The sequence below is a fragment of the Cebidichthys violaceus genome, unplaced genomic scaffold, assembly GCF_023349555.1.
Source record: "Cebidichthys violaceus isolate CVI_PGR_0920_01 unplaced genomic scaffold, fCebVio1.0.p SCAF_24, whole genome shotgun sequence".
Taxonomy (NCBI): domain Eukaryota; kingdom Metazoa; phylum Chordata; class Actinopteri; order Perciformes; family Stichaeidae; genus Cebidichthys; species Cebidichthys violaceus.
Genome location: NW_027176417.1, coordinates 2,883,578 through 2,898,474, shown reverse-complemented (window position 1 = coordinate 2,898,474; position 14,897 = coordinate 2,883,578). Strand labels below are relative to the sequence as shown.

The window sequence follows — 14,897 nt, the reverse complement described above, 5'->3', positions numbered from 1 at the left end:
GATGGTCAAGCGGTAAGAATTTCAGTTTTTCTCATGAGTAAAAGCTCTCGACTCGCGGCATGGAATTTGCTCGAGGCCCGTCGTGTGAAGAACAAATACCAGAACAAATGGGCGGGCCTCGATCTTCAGGGATAGCTCACTGAGATAAGCAGCTGACAGTGAGCGATGTGTGGCATCCTGAGGAGAAGTGATCAAATCCAAACTCTGGTTCAGGAAAGTCTGGTCTGTTTCCACGGCCAATTAGAGACACCAGAGCTGATTCATAATGTGATCTAATGTTTTATTTGTGAATCTGAAATGTGCAGAACAATCTCTTATTCTTGTAAAGTAGCTTAAATGTTATTTTTTTCCAGAGGTTTTCTGTGTTTAAGAGCTGAATGAAGACAGTGTGACTGGATAGCTCAGTCAGTTAGCAAACTGCTCTGAAGACCTGAGTTCATGAGCTCGCTCCTCGTGAGGAGCAGTGTTTTTTGAGTGAAAGTGCTGACACAAGTGATGCGTGACAACATGAGGTGAAAGGATCAAACCCTAACTGTGTTTCAGGAAGGTCCAGTCTGTTTCCTCCACACATTTGAAACACTAACAACAAAAGTGAAGCAGCTTTATAGAGAAGAGTGACAGTTTATTTTTGCAGAACAATGTGTGACGCTGCAGCAGGTCAGCCTGTCAGATCTGATGGCTCAAGGTGATAGAGGACTGATCAGGAGTCTGGAGGTTGTGGGCTCAATCCTGTGGCGCGGTTAATTTTAAGGTCCAACACCCAAGATGAGGAAGTCAAACATTCTATGAAGACGTACGACTTGACATAAGTGAGGCTGGGTTATGAGTGACTGGAGGTTATGAGTTTGTACCTTCAGTAATGCTTTACATTTTGAAGTGTGACACCATAAAGTAGGTGAATAAGTTCCAAAAGTCTCAGCAGAAGGACCAATCAGATAGCTCAGGATGATGGACGACTGGTTAGGAGACCAGAAGTTATGGGTTCGATCCCTGTGTGGTGCAGTGACTTTTAAGGTCAACCAGTCAAAACAGAGGAGACAAATATGCAATGACACAAACATGAGTATCAGATAACAGATAGCTGAAGGTGATAGATGACTGCTTAGGATACAGGAGGTTATGGGTTCAATTCTTATGCGGTGCAGTAACTTTTGAGGTCTAACAGCCAAAGGACGAAGACAAAGATACCAAGAGAAAAAGTCAAAGTGTGAGTGACATGGTGGCGTGGAAACGTAGTACCCGGTTAGGATGGCGTCGACCCGGGTTCGCTCCTCACCTATGTGAGGACATCAATGTCCACTGCCCCAGGGGTCGAGACGTCCGTCTCCTCCTGGGTTTTCGGAAGAATGAACGGAGATGGTTATGGAAATTTTTTTATTAAAAAAAATTAGCTGCACAGCAAATTTTCAACTTTCGAACCACCCCCCACTCTCATAAGTTAGATCTCAGAGTAACCGCAGAGCAGCAGAAGAAGACGTGGATGAAGAGAAGAAACCCCGTCGTCCTCAGGTCTGGTCTGGAAAGTCTGCACTCATCTGGAGAGAGAAGAAGAGAAGGACAACGTTAGAACATGCATCACATACAGGAATTATTACTACTACTGCAACAATAACAAAAAATACAACAAAGGTTATCAACGTTTTGATGACTGAGTGCAAACTATATTAGTACATTTATATGACAAACTTTTCTGTGACTTTTGAAAATACTTTGAATGAACTATATTATACTACTAAATGACATTTTCTGACTTTTTCTAGCAAACTACACTAATATTTTTGATGATATATTAAAATATGACATTTTTGACTTACTATACTTTGACACACTTTTTTAGGATATTTTAATATTTGCATTGCATACTATACTATAACATTTCTTTGATTTTTTTATGACAGTATACTATGATCTATTTTAAGACATACTATACTTTTTAATGACATACTATACTATGATATTTAAAAAAAAAAGTATGACACACTATACTATGATCTATTTTAAGACACACTATACTATACTTTTTAATGACATACTATACTATGATATTTAAAAAAAAAATATATGACACACAATACTATGATCTATTTTAAGACACACTATACTATACTTTTTAATGACATACTATACTATATTTTTTTACTTTTAATGACTCACTACTATGATCTATTTTAAGACATACTATACTACAATCTTATTTATTACTTTATCACGGCATACTATACTATATTTTTTTTACTTTTAATGACATACTATACTATTTTTTTTACATTTTAAATGACACACTATACTATGATCTATTTTAAGACAAACTATACTATTTTTATATTTTTTAATGACATACTATACTATGATCTATTTTAAGATATACTATACTATGATCTTTTTTTTTTTTACTTTTAATGACACTATACTATATGTTTTTGTTTTTAATGACATACTATATTATGATATTTTTAATTTTTTTTATGACACTATACTATGATATTTTATTTATTTTTAATAACATACTAAACTATGATATTTTTGTATTTTTAATGACATACTAAACTATGATATTTTTGTATTTTTAATTACATACTATACTATGATATTTTTTATTTTTTAATGACATGCTATACTATGATTTTTTTTACTTTTAATGACATACTATACTATGACTTTTTGTGAATTTAAATTATATACTTTTTTTATGTCTTTGACATTTTTGTGACATACTATCAAATCTTTTGACATTGTATTTCATGACTTTTTATGAATGACATTTTTGAAAGAAATATTTCATAACATACTGACTTCTTTATGACTTTTTAATGAAAGTGTTATGACATACTGTGCTATGACGTTTGTATGACTTTTTACGACGTACATTTATTAAAAATAAAAGACTATGACTTCATGTCTGTTTAATGACATTCTATACCTACATAGTATATTTATATTACATACTATACTATGACTTTTTGATTGACATACTATAACATGATATTTTAATTATGTATGGCATATCATTCAGATTTTTGATAACATTTTTATGGGATACTTTATCAGGATTTTGTTATGGCCTTCTATACTTTGTTTTGGCATTTTTGTTTCACTATATTTTGATTTTCTTAAAGCATATTATATACTACACTATATCATGACATTGAATCACATTTTAATAATATTTTGTGGAATACTACATCATATATTTATGACCCTATATTTTGAATTTATTCATGTTGTACTATAATTTGACTTCTTTTATACTACATTTTTATGATTTTTTTATTAAATACTATACAATGACTGACATTTTTATGACGTATTGTACTATGACGTTTTTATTCGTATTATCATTGTTATGGCTACATTATGACTTTTGAATTGCTTTTTTTTAATGACATTATATTGTGAATTTTTTACGACATAATATCGTACATTTGTATTACTTTTTTTGAATGACTACAACACTAACAAGAACTACAACTACAACAATAACTATAATTTGCCTGCTACCACTTCAACAACTACTACTAATAATAATTGACTTGATATTTACCAAATGTTTGTTCCAAGCGCTCCCGTTGTCGTCTCCTCCAGGCGCTTCGAGTGTCTTTGTTCATTCAGCAGTCTGGATCAAAAACAGAGACATTTAGACATTTACAACATATATTAAATCTCTCCTATCTCAATGACAGACCCTGGATTTAAACAGCCTGTTTGCATTCGATTTCATGTAAGATCGATCAAAACACTGGCAGGTATATTATACATTGATAATCTGATCATGTCATCACAATTTGCATTGTGTGACGGAGACAGGGATCACTTTTGTAAGACACTGACAATTATTTATGACATCCTATGATTTTTTTTAAGGACTATTATATTATTATATGGCTTTTTTATGACTAACATTACTATGACACTGTATACTGACTTTTTTATGAACAATTTCATCACATACTAGACTATGACTTTTTATGACATTACATTCTGACACATTTTACATTTTTTATGACATTTGTCAGGCATATTATACTATTACCTTTTCAAGACTTTTTGACAGCATACAATGTGCCTGGATGATGACAAGGAGTTAAAAGTGACTTTAAGTCACAAAATGACTCTCAATGATTTAATGGAGATCTTCACTGTCTGTCAGTCCATTAATATGGTGATAAGGTAAGAAATAATACAATAAAATACAATGAAAAAACAAATAAAACATTCATTTCCAGGTGGTCAAGTGGTTTTGACACATACTATGTAATTCCCCTGGTTTCATTCTACACACACTATTATTAAACTAAAATGCCAGATAAATATATTTTAACTCCCCTTAACAACGCGTCATCCCTGCAACACACTATTATTCCATATCATTTATGGAGTCCGCCCCCTAGTGTTCAACGTAAGGAACTGCACCAGCTAATGTTAGCTAGCTTAGCAATGGACGCCGCGACATGTGTTCGTATTTGTTTGTGTCGTTGTTGTGGCCGTTCAGCCCCTGAATGACATCGTAACTCACAGGTAACGTTAGCTGCAGGTCTCCCTCTCCCTCTTCCTCTGGTCCTCCATTCACAAACTGTCGACACGCGAGCAGCCACCGCTCAGGTTGTTGTCAGCCATCTTGGATGCGTCATCAGGTGAGCGCGTCCACCTGAGCTAAATAGTGATGACCTCACAGGAAGAGCGCATCTTCTGCTGTGTGTGGGGGGGGGGTCATTCATTGCGTCATCAAAACAACTTTAATGTGTCACTCATGTCATCGTGTTCATTTTTACTGTTACTGACTTCTCCACGGTTAGAAATGGACAGAAAGCTGAAAAGCATTGTAAACAATATCCATTTATTTAGATATTCCAGAAATATTCTGATATTCTGTAGCTTTATTCTAACTTTGCACAAAGAAGACATATTTTGACGAACACATTACATTTAAAGGGAACTCTGATTCAACAGTTCAATGGCCCTCTGACAAAAGACTTAAACCCTGACATGTGTGGTACAGTGTGTGTTTATGGATTTGAGATAGATATGTTTTAAACTGCGCAAAAATAAAACAGATCATTTCTTAGGTGGACATGGATACAGAGGACAGGACAAGAATACATAACAAATATGTTCTCACTGCATTTCCATTTTGGGTCATAAATTAGGTAGAAACGGGGGAGTAAAGTGTGCTTTTATTAAGAATACACTTTGAATATTTGTTGAATAAACTGCATTAAGACACCTCCATAGAGGCTGCATTATTCCCTCTCTATTCCCACTGCAAAAGAAAACAGTCCACAATCTCTATGTATCCAAATGACCGCTATATTTTCACAGCACTGACATTACATACTGATGTATTTGTAATTTTTCATGACTTTCATTCAGTTGGTCTGTGCAACGCTCCATAGTTCCCATGAACCGTGTAAACACCAGTCAACTTGCAACCATCTATGAGATGAAACAGAAAATAGAATTTGGATTTGCATTCATTTCAAATATGACCAACCATGTTTTGCAAGAATGGATGTGACTTTATTCGACATTAGTCATTTGTTTTTTCAGTCTTTGGCATTGACACACACTCAAAACTCTCCAATAAGCGCTATATTATGTACATCTGTCCACAAGTCTCACCTCTGATGTTTTACACACGTAACGAGATAATTATGTTTAACAAGAACAATGTTGCAGTAAGCAGTTGGTAATGTTAGGCAATGACAGAATCATGCATGAAGACTCTACAGTGCATCATCACACAGCAAAGGAAAAGAACGACATCCATTAGTAATTTAACTGCAAGCAGCTTCATATTTAAATAAATTAGTTTCTTAAATTCCACAATCTTTGTGATTATTATACGCTGTTGTCCTCACCCTGGTTATTGATCAATAAAAGGGCTTCAGAAACATTTGCATTCATGTGACTTTATTCTTTTAATTCTTTCATATAACAATGGACCGAATGCAAGTGGTTTTGACCAAAAACCAAGGCCTCATTTAATCCACACCAAAAGAGGGAAAGAAAAGACAAAAAAAAAGGGGAAAACTGAAACCAAACACTAAGTGCATTTACAGACAACATAACAGACTAAATGTGTCAAAGACAACTTTATTTTTCAAACATATTCTGTATTTAATTTAAGACAGTTGATTGAATATTTCAATCAATTATTCTTTCATAAGTTTTACTTTTTGTGGCCTGTAACTAAAACGTCTGCTGCACCAGAATAAATAAGTAGCTCCTGTTCAGATTATTGATTTTAACAAATTAATTAATTATTACAACAACTCAGTATCCATCCCCAGCTTGCAGGCAGGAAGGCAGACACAAAGACAGCCGGCGTCTTCTCACAGGTCGGTCTGATGCAGCTCGGCTAGACCTGCCTGTGCCAGAGTTTGGACTGGCCTGGACTGGCCTGATGTGGTCTGGTCCACTTGGAGTCGTCACGCCAGACCGATCAACACTCCTCACAGGAGACGAAGAGGCCCTAGTCTGCTCCTGCCTTGCAGCTTCCTGTGGTCGGCTTAAGCCGCCAATGCTCATCTGTGATTGTCCAGCTTCTGTTTCGGACCGTTGGACCGAGGTCACCAGCCAGTGTGGCTGACTGTGCTCATTGGTCCGATGATGCGACGGGTGCAGAGGAGAGTAGATGTCAGAGGTGGAGCTACAACAAAAAGACACAAGTTATATATTACAAGCGTTGAGTGACTGGATTTGAGAATTTACAGTGCTTCTGTCACCAAGTGAACCTTACCAGTTGAACGTCTGAGGGGAAGAGGAGGGTGAAGGGTGAGGTGGTCTGTTGTGTTTATGTGGGCTTGCCATGGTCACGTAGTCATCCTGAGGCAGCACTGGTGGCGACATCATCATGTAACCCAGACCCTGCTCCTCAGCTGGCTCCCAGCTCTCCATCCCGCAGGCTGCAACGCTACAGTGGTGCCCTGTCGCCATGAAAGTTCTTCTGCAGTCGTTTTCCCTGCCGTTGTTCGCCGGGAGATGTTGCTCCATCTTCATTTCCATGTAGCTGCCAGTCTCAGACGCGGAGCTGTGATGGGATCTGAGAGGGCCGGGACGTGAGGAGGAGCTCAGAGTGGATTCAGGCTCCGTTTTGTGTGGTTTGTTGACCTCGAGGTAACAAGTAGTTGGACTTTTCTGGATTTCGGGGTTTGCCACGCAAGAACCAGGTGGTCTCACATTCCCCAGCTTGTCTCTGTGTTTGGGTCTGTAGCATTTTAGAGCCAGGAGGGTTTGAAGCTGATTGTGGTTGGAGGTCGGTGACCGGCTGAAGTCGGGGAGAGCTCGTAGTAACCTTACTGTCTCACGAACCACCTCATGAATGTGCTGGCCAACTGCTGGGTTCCCTGTACAGAGCAGACAAAAGAAGTCACGGTCCTACGGCGAGGCAGAAATCAGCGCATCTTTTACGTCTTAATTACCTTGGTCTCTTGCTCTCATCCAGATCTCTCCAGGACCATTTGGTGCCGACCTGCCGAGCTCCAAGTAGAACGAACCATCCAAGTGACCAAAGCGCCTAACGCTCAGTAAAGGTATCGTAACCGACGACAAATTACTGCCTGCAGTCACTCGGACCAAGACGAGAGACGTAGCTGTGAGGCAGAGACGGCTCTCCCCAGCCAGGGACTTGGAACAGCCCAGACCTATGGGCGTCACTGTGATGGGCCACACCTTAGACGACGGTGAAGAGCAGAGGCAAAGATCGGGGCAGGGGTATTTATATCTAATGAAAAGCTGGTAGTAATTAAAAGTTACAACAAGGAACTCTCATTTTGCTTTTTTTTTTGCTATTATTTTCAGAAGCGTATAATCACCTGAAACTAAGAACGGTTGGGTATTCTTTAGCTTAGAATGAAGCCTTCATCACTACATATGGAGCCATGTTTCTAGAGTACCCCTCAACTGACTGGTTGCAATCTGCAACCAAACTGCTAAATGCCAGCAAATCCTGCACACTGCCCCTTTAAATCTAATGCATGGGAGAGGGGGAAAAAAAACCCCAATACAAATCTGGTCTGACCTCTTTGAAGAAAGCAGCGGGGGGCAGGGTGCAATACCCATCATCCTCTTCATCAAATCCTTCTTCATGCTCTACATCCTTCCGCTCTTCTTCTATCAGTTTCTTAATGGCCAGATACCAGTCTTCTTGTTCCCACTGGTCCTCCACCGCCAGTACCATGGTTTGATCCTTGGCATACAGCGCCACCGTGTGGCCTTTCCTAGAACTGCCACTCCGACTCACACCAAGACAGCACCTCAGGTAAATCACCCTAGGAGGAAGGAAATAATAGTTTTTCTGCAGTCACTTTACAGTCATTTTCCACCATAGTGAATCCAATGGCCCCTGCTGAACAGTAAGCTGCAGCTGGCGGGGTCCATTAACTTTTAAAGCGTATTTACACATTTAAGAACTACCACGTAAGGCAGATAGGAGGTCAAGGGTAAATACAATTCAGGGTCCTTACTCAAATCAAAATAAGATATTTAATAAAATATGCAAAGCAGTGGCTATATTCAGGATCGCAAACAAATTACTGATGGGGATCAAAAACATAATTAATATACATTTAATGTGAAGCCCCTTTAAAATCTGTAGTTAAAGTTGCTTGAACCTACCCTTGCTTGCTCGAGCCAAACGGCGCACCTTTACCAGCAGACTTCTCCACTGCTGTGAACTTCTCCTGGTTCTTGTACCACTCGAGTCGGCTCGGCCCGGTGTGACTTCCTGCTCTCAGGACAAAATATCTTCTGTGATTCCGATCCAGCTTCCCCAGGTAACCTTGTTTCACCACATGGCTCTGTGGCCCGGAGGAGGTCATGAGGGCGCCGGTCAGAGGGACCAGGATGTCGGAGGTCTGGCTGGTGCAAAAGAGTTCCTCGTAGAAACGAGACGGAGGACTCGACCGCATCTCATCGTGATGCTGCTGAGGATCATTCTTCCAGGGAGACCTCAGAGGGGATTCGGCTGGCAGCCATGTTTGGGTGGAGCTGGAAGCAGGTGGAGATCTCTCTTGGTTGGCACACCTGCTGTGCCCTTCTGCAGTTTCATTCATTTCAAGCTGAAAACCTGAAACATGCACACAGAGGAAGAAGAATTAGATAGTGTAGATTTCTACATTTAGGATTGTCTAAAAACATGGGCTTGCCCAGCTGATGCAGAAAAACAACATTTACAAGAAGAATTTATTTATTTCATATTATTTCCAAATTCAGTAGCATTTTGAACCATTCAGATTTAATACTACTGCTTTTAAGTCGTCTCTCCTTCACTTATCCAATATTAACGTCCAGAAATGTTAATACTTCAAATTCAGGCCTAAAATATTATTTTGTTTATCTCTCTTATTTATCATTTGAGGCACAAACAAGGTTACAGGTTATATAATTACAACGCTACTTATTGACATTTACATTTAAATATCCCAGAGTCTCTGGTGCCAAACACTAAAATGTGATTTATTTCTGAGCATACACTATTGTCAAATTATTTTTGACGGATTTTAAATGATGACCTGATAAAAAAATATCTGACTTGGTCCATGGATAATCTCAAAAATAATAAAAAAAAGAATACATTATATATTGATGAATAGCAGCCTGAAGACGTAAATACGCTGCAGTAGTCATTTCATAGTGCAACAACAGCGGTAAACTATTTTTTCAATCAAAAATGACAAGCATTACACTGTTTTCCATTTTATAGAATTACAACATGAGTATATGGTGTCGAATAAAAAGGGGAAACTTACTACTTTCTTGCATAAATGACTGGCATTTAGCAAATATGTAACTACAATTAGATTTTTGCAAACTTAACTGGATGAACGGAAAACATGGGGACACAGGAAACTACCACCAGCTAATTGGAATTAAGCTAATTAACGCTGGGTCGCGTTTTGCCACACATTTAAGTCAGAAATGTTGAATTAGAACTCACCTGAAACGGTCTGAAGTTCAAACATCACAGCTGTAAACACGCAGCGTGTCTCCGGCGTTTCATTGCAGGCTGTCTGTAGAAGTCCAACGACGATTTATTAACTTATTTTCCCTTCAGACTCCTGACTTTAGTCTGGACCCGTTTGTCCGCTCAGGTGCAACAGGCGTTCTGCAGAGTCGTGCATGAATGTCGCGGGAGCGCGCACAGCGTAAAGCAAAAACTAGGTCAACTAGACATTATGCAAAGTAGTTCATCGATGGTAAATTGAATTTGCTAAAAGAGTTGGATAAGTCGAGCACAATTTATAAAGAGGAAATTAAAATATCTGACTGTAACAAAAATTAAACTTGATCAAATGTTTTAATAATAAATATATAAACAGTTTGCAATTATTTTAGGGGGGAAAAAAGCGTTTGGTGTCTAAGTCTTGTGGGGGTTTTTTGGTTTCTTCAATGAAGAATGCCTATTTTAAAACAATGTCAGCATAATTGGGAAGAACAAAATGAAGATGAGGAAAAGATTAAAATAAAAAGACATCCCTTGAGCACATTGTCCCTTTAAGATAGAATAAACTTGTGGGAATAACAGCAGAGCATTCCTATCAATGTGGGAGATGAGTGGTTATTTTAACAAAGGGAGTGCTAACATGTGTGTGAATGGTTACAGCATTGCTCCTGTTGAAATAATTGGGTGGAACCGTTTGGTTTCTGCGCATTTCCACATCAGTAACTTCTCATTGTGAACACAGTCAGAGCAGGGCGACTGTCAAGCGACCTCTGGATACTCTCTTTCTGTCCCGGCATGTCTCTCCTCTGGGGCGTCCTCTCTCCAGTCCTCAGCTGGACGGGCCTCTGTTGGGTCCTGTTTGTGCTCGGGACAGGACTGGGAGCTGTGGTTGCAGCTTGGACGGTGAGGCTGCTGGTGCGACACGCCTGGTACACACACAGGCTGTCCTGCTTCAGCAAGCCACATGCAAACTCCTGGCTTTTAGGCCACCTGGGCCAGGTAGGATACACACGCCGAGGCAGGTAAAACACACACATGCAGTTATAGTTGTCAGTTCTACGATTAATCCTGCTACGCAATCACCTCTGTTACATTGAACTGTTACGCCATTATTGTAATGTCGAAACAAGACATAAGGAACTGTCGATACAGCGTATGCTCAGTGTTGCAAGTTATTATTACAATATTTCCTCTTTGTGGTTGGCGAAGCGTTAAAGTTTAAATCAACCAAAACGCACTCCACTAACCTTTTAATTCAAACGTTCATTTCAAATGTTGGTGTTTAATGTCATGTTTGGTTTGAACTATGTCTGTGCCTCAGATGCAGAGCACAGAAGAAGGCCTCCTGCAGGTGGATGACTTGGTACAGACGTACAAACACTCCTGCAGCTGGTTCCTCGGCCCTTTCTACCACCTGGTCAGACTCTTCCACCCTGACTACGTCAAGCCTCTGCTTATGGCACCAGGTAGTGTATAATTACCAGGAGAAAAACATTTTGGAAGCCTGATCAATACAACATTTCCACATTTTGTTCTTTTTCTCCTTCTTGTACATCCACACCCCCTTCCCTCCATCCAGCCAGCGTAACAATGAAAGATGAGCTTATCTACGGTCATCTGCGTCCATGGCTTGGTGAGTCAGACAGCTCATGCTGCTCTGATGAAAGTCTAATGAAAGACGTTCATAGTATCACAACGTACTGTCATCCTCACCTCCAAAACCTTCTCTCCCTGTAACGTCCCAGGACAGAGCCTCCTGCTAAGCAACGGGAAGGAATGGTCTCGCAAGAGACGCCTGCTGACTCCCGCTTTTCATTTTGACATCCTGAAGAACTACGTCGCCAAGTTCAACACCTCCACTAACACCATGCATGTAAGACGCAGAGCGGGGTGCAGAAGCAAGCAAACCACACATAACTGCTGTCACTCACTTATGTGTGGTTCATCATGTCTCGTGTAGAAATCAGTGTGAAATGTGTACGTAGCTTTCAGTGTCCGCGTGCATCTTCTCTGTGTCTCTCAGGATAAGTGGCGCCACTTGGCCGCAAAGGGCCCGACTACGGTAGAGATGTTTGACCACGTCACTCTGATGACGCTGGACAGTTTACTGAAGTGCGCCTTTAGCTACAACAGCAACTGTCAGAGGTGAGGACACGCACTTTATTTCTCAAATCCGTTGTGCTTCGATTCTTCTATCTTCTTCTTCTTTTCTCTCTTTCCAGGTCTACCAGTGAGTACGTGTCAGCCATAGTGGAGCTGAGTGACCTGATAATAGATCGTCGGCAAAAGATTTTGCACCACTGGGACTGGTTTTACTGGAAAACAGAGCAGGGGAAACGGTTCAGAAAGGCCCTCGGCATTGTGCACAGGTACAGCTCACGCACTGGTGTGATCTTCTGACTTTTATGGAGCAGATGATAGAAGAACCTTCAAGTCTGATGACACATTTTTGCTGCAAAAACAATTAAATAACTGAAATATCTTTTTATGCAATTCTGTTTGTATTGTATTATACTGTTATATTATAGTAGCACATTGTATCTTATGATATCGTAGTATTCTACAGCAACAACTTCTTATTGTCTGTTCTGTATTCGGGTGAAACCTGGTGTTTGCAGGTTCACCAGGGACGTGGTTCAGAAGCGTCGAGGCCTGATCAGCCAGCAGACGAAGACAGACACAGACTTCACCACTGCGCCACAGAGAAAGAAGGACTTCGTGGACATCATACTGCTATCAAAGGTATAGTAGAGAAGAAGAACTAAGAATGAGGGACGGATAGAGACAATAGTTTTAAGAGCCTGCAATGTAATTCTGTATAATTGCAGGATGAATATGGACGAGGCCTAACAGATGAGGAGATACAGGCAGAGGCCAACACCTTCATGTTTGCAGGTGAGACGGTTAAAAGCTTTTTTTGCTATAAGTGACAGTTATGGGAGATAAATAAATCAATTTTATTACAAGTTGACATCCACGAAGAGTCTCCCCCTCCCCCCCAACAGGTCACGACACAACAGCCAGTGCGATCTGCTGGACGCTGTATAATTTAGCACGCCACGACCACGATCAGGAGAAATGCAGGCAGGAAGTGATGGATCTGATGCAAGATCGAGACCGACATGAAATAGAGTGGTAAGAAAACACACACACACACACACACACACACAACCACAATGAACATTTGATTGTAATTTCCCTCAGTAAAAATGCTTCGTAAGAGAGGGGAAACTACTAGTATTAAGTGCAGCTGAAAGTCTGTTATAATAAGGCCGAAATGAATCATATTTAAACGTGAATATCTTTATTTAAAGGGAGGATCTGTCCAACCTTCCCTTCACCACCATGTGCATCAGAGAGTCTCTCCGGCTGCACGCTCCTGTGCAGGCTGTAACAAGGAAGTACACCCAGGACATGGCACTGCCAGGGCATCGGACAGTGCCAAAGGGTGAGAGGGAGAGACTTTACTTTGACGTTACATTCTACAACGGAAGGAAACACCTGGTCAGCTAGTAGTGCATCCTCAAAAAGTTGTTTCTTTCTGTGATTCCTCCCAAGGTGCCATCTGTTTGGTCAGTATTTATGGGACACACCACAACCCTGCTGTTTGGACCAACCCACATGTAAGAAATGAAAAAGACAAATCTTAAGTTTCCTATCACTTATCATGTTTGACCTGTGTGATTTATTCTCTTTTAGGAGTTTAATCCGCTGCGTTTTGGCCCTGCATACACAGCGGAACGGGCTTCTCATGCCTTCATCCCCTTCTCCTCGGGCCCCAGGTACTGAGTCCTCATTGCTGCAAGGTAGATAGGATCTGACATGATCAGGAGTATGTTGGTACAGACCAGAACTTGTTTGTGTTCACACAGGAATTGCATTGGGCAGAAATTCGCCCTGGCAGAGCTTCGGGTCGTCGTGGCGTTGACCCTGCTCAGGTTTCGCCTGACCCCGGGGGTGAACCCTGAACTCGGGACCAGGTCCGGGGGAGTTCGCCGTCTCCCCCAACTCGTCCTGCGTGCGGAGGGAGGTTTGTGGCTGCAGCTGGAGCCTCTGATCCCGCACAACACGGAGGAGTTGCAGGATGAATGACGCGCAACAAAATCACAGACACCCCGGTCTTTATGTTTATTGTATTGTTTCTAAATCTATTTGTGACATGTGTTAGGCTTCATGACCCTTTTATTATCACTTTAAAATGAATTTAATATAATTTGTAATAGCAATTTACTGCTGCAACATTTATTATTGTTCTAATGACATGATTGTTGACTGTATTAAGTTGGTTTTGAAATAAATCTGATTTAAAAAACGTATCCTCATCCTTAAAAAATACTTGTTGAGTTAAAATACAGGTAATACACAAAAAAGAACATCTGTATTTCAATTTCAGAAGCCAGGTCAAGCTAGGGACAAAATATATATATAAAATAATAATAATAATTGCATGTGATTTGCATACTAACAAGAATGTTCCTGTAGGTAAATGATAAATGATGCATGTATTGCAGCCCTGTTGTTCATCATATTACATTAGGATGAGTCATTAAAGAATAAAGTGACTGCAGTAACACCCTCTGGACACTGGGTGGGAAAATAATACCGTTTTTGAGTGTGTATGTATAAAGATTTATTATTTGTATCCACTTTTCCAGAAGTAACTAACTACATTAATGGTTGTGTTGGTTAGCGTCACATCTATGGCGGAACAATGTAAAGTATATGTATGAAAAATATGTTTAAAATATAATGCATGTTCCGGTGGAGGCGGAAACCCCGGGACATTTTTAGCTGGTTTCCTTTTAACTTTCACTTTGAGCTTCCTCCAACAGCTTCTACTTAACGCCGGCTAACTGTGCTTAAAGCCAGCAGGCTACGCTTTTAATAACGTTATGTTTATCGGAAGCAGCTTGGATTTCCCCTCGTTTATGAGTAAGATGTGGCCGCGTGAGACGTC

The 14,897-nt window shown here is 40.2% G+C and overlaps 3 protein-coding genes and 1 long non-coding RNA gene across 4 annotated transcripts in view; 2 read left to right on the top strand and 2 right to left on the bottom strand.

Moving 5' to 3' along the window:
* Nucleotides 1–663: 663 nt before the first annotated feature.
* Nucleotides 664–4,625, bottom strand: LOC137879079 (uncharacterized). The gene is made up of 3 exons (XR_011103702.1): nucleotides 4,514–4,625; nucleotides 3,542–3,613; nucleotides 664–1,535 (listed from the first exon to the last, which is right to left on the bottom strand). It is a non-coding gene; the product is annotated as an uncharacterized lncRNA (long non-coding RNA).
* Nucleotides 4,626–5,589: 964 nt separating this feature from the next.
* On the bottom strand, nucleotides 5,590–9,984 carry LOC137879077 (insulin receptor substrate 1-like). Its single transcript, XM_068719651.1, has 6 exons — nucleotides 9,935–9,984; nucleotides 8,614–9,064; nucleotides 8,018–8,267; nucleotides 7,419–7,668; nucleotides 6,737–7,343; nucleotides 5,590–6,646 (listed from the first exon to the last, which is right to left on the bottom strand). The coding sequence occupies exons 1-6, from the start codon at nucleotides 9,957–9,959 to the stop codon at nucleotides 6,271–6,273; spliced, it is 1,959 nt and encodes a 652-aa protein (XP_068575752.1). The 5' UTR covers nucleotides 9,960–9,984; the 3' UTR covers nucleotides 5,590–6,270.
* Nucleotides 9,985–10,678: 694 nt separating this feature from the next.
* On the top strand, nucleotides 10,679–14,194 carry cyp4f3 (cytochrome P450, family 4, subfamily F, polypeptide 3). The gene is made up of 13 exons (XM_068719674.1): nucleotides 10,679–10,939; nucleotides 11,262–11,406; nucleotides 11,520–11,573; nucleotides 11,686–11,813; nucleotides 11,964–12,085; nucleotides 12,163–12,309; nucleotides 12,559–12,682; nucleotides 12,769–12,835; nucleotides 12,946–13,075; nucleotides 13,255–13,388; nucleotides 13,499–13,563; nucleotides 13,640–13,722; nucleotides 13,813–14,194. Exons 1-13 carry the CDS (start codon nucleotides 10,736–10,738, stop codon nucleotides 14,030–14,032), a joined length of 1,623 nt encoding a protein of 540 aa, XP_068575775.1. The 5' UTR covers nucleotides 10,679–10,735; the 3' UTR covers nucleotides 14,033–14,194.
* Nucleotides 14,195–14,746: 552 nt separating this feature from the next.
* Nucleotides 14,747–14,897, top strand: part of LOC137879099 (T-lymphocyte surface antigen Ly-9-like) — a 6,173-nt gene continuing 6,022 nt past the window's right edge. The window contains exon 1 of the mRNA XM_068719675.1: nucleotides 14,747–14,897. This exon is cut by the window's right edge and continues 56 nt beyond it. Coding sequence (XP_068575776.1) covers nucleotides 14,833–14,897 — 65 coding nt within the window. The 5' untranslated portion in view covers nucleotides 14,747–14,832.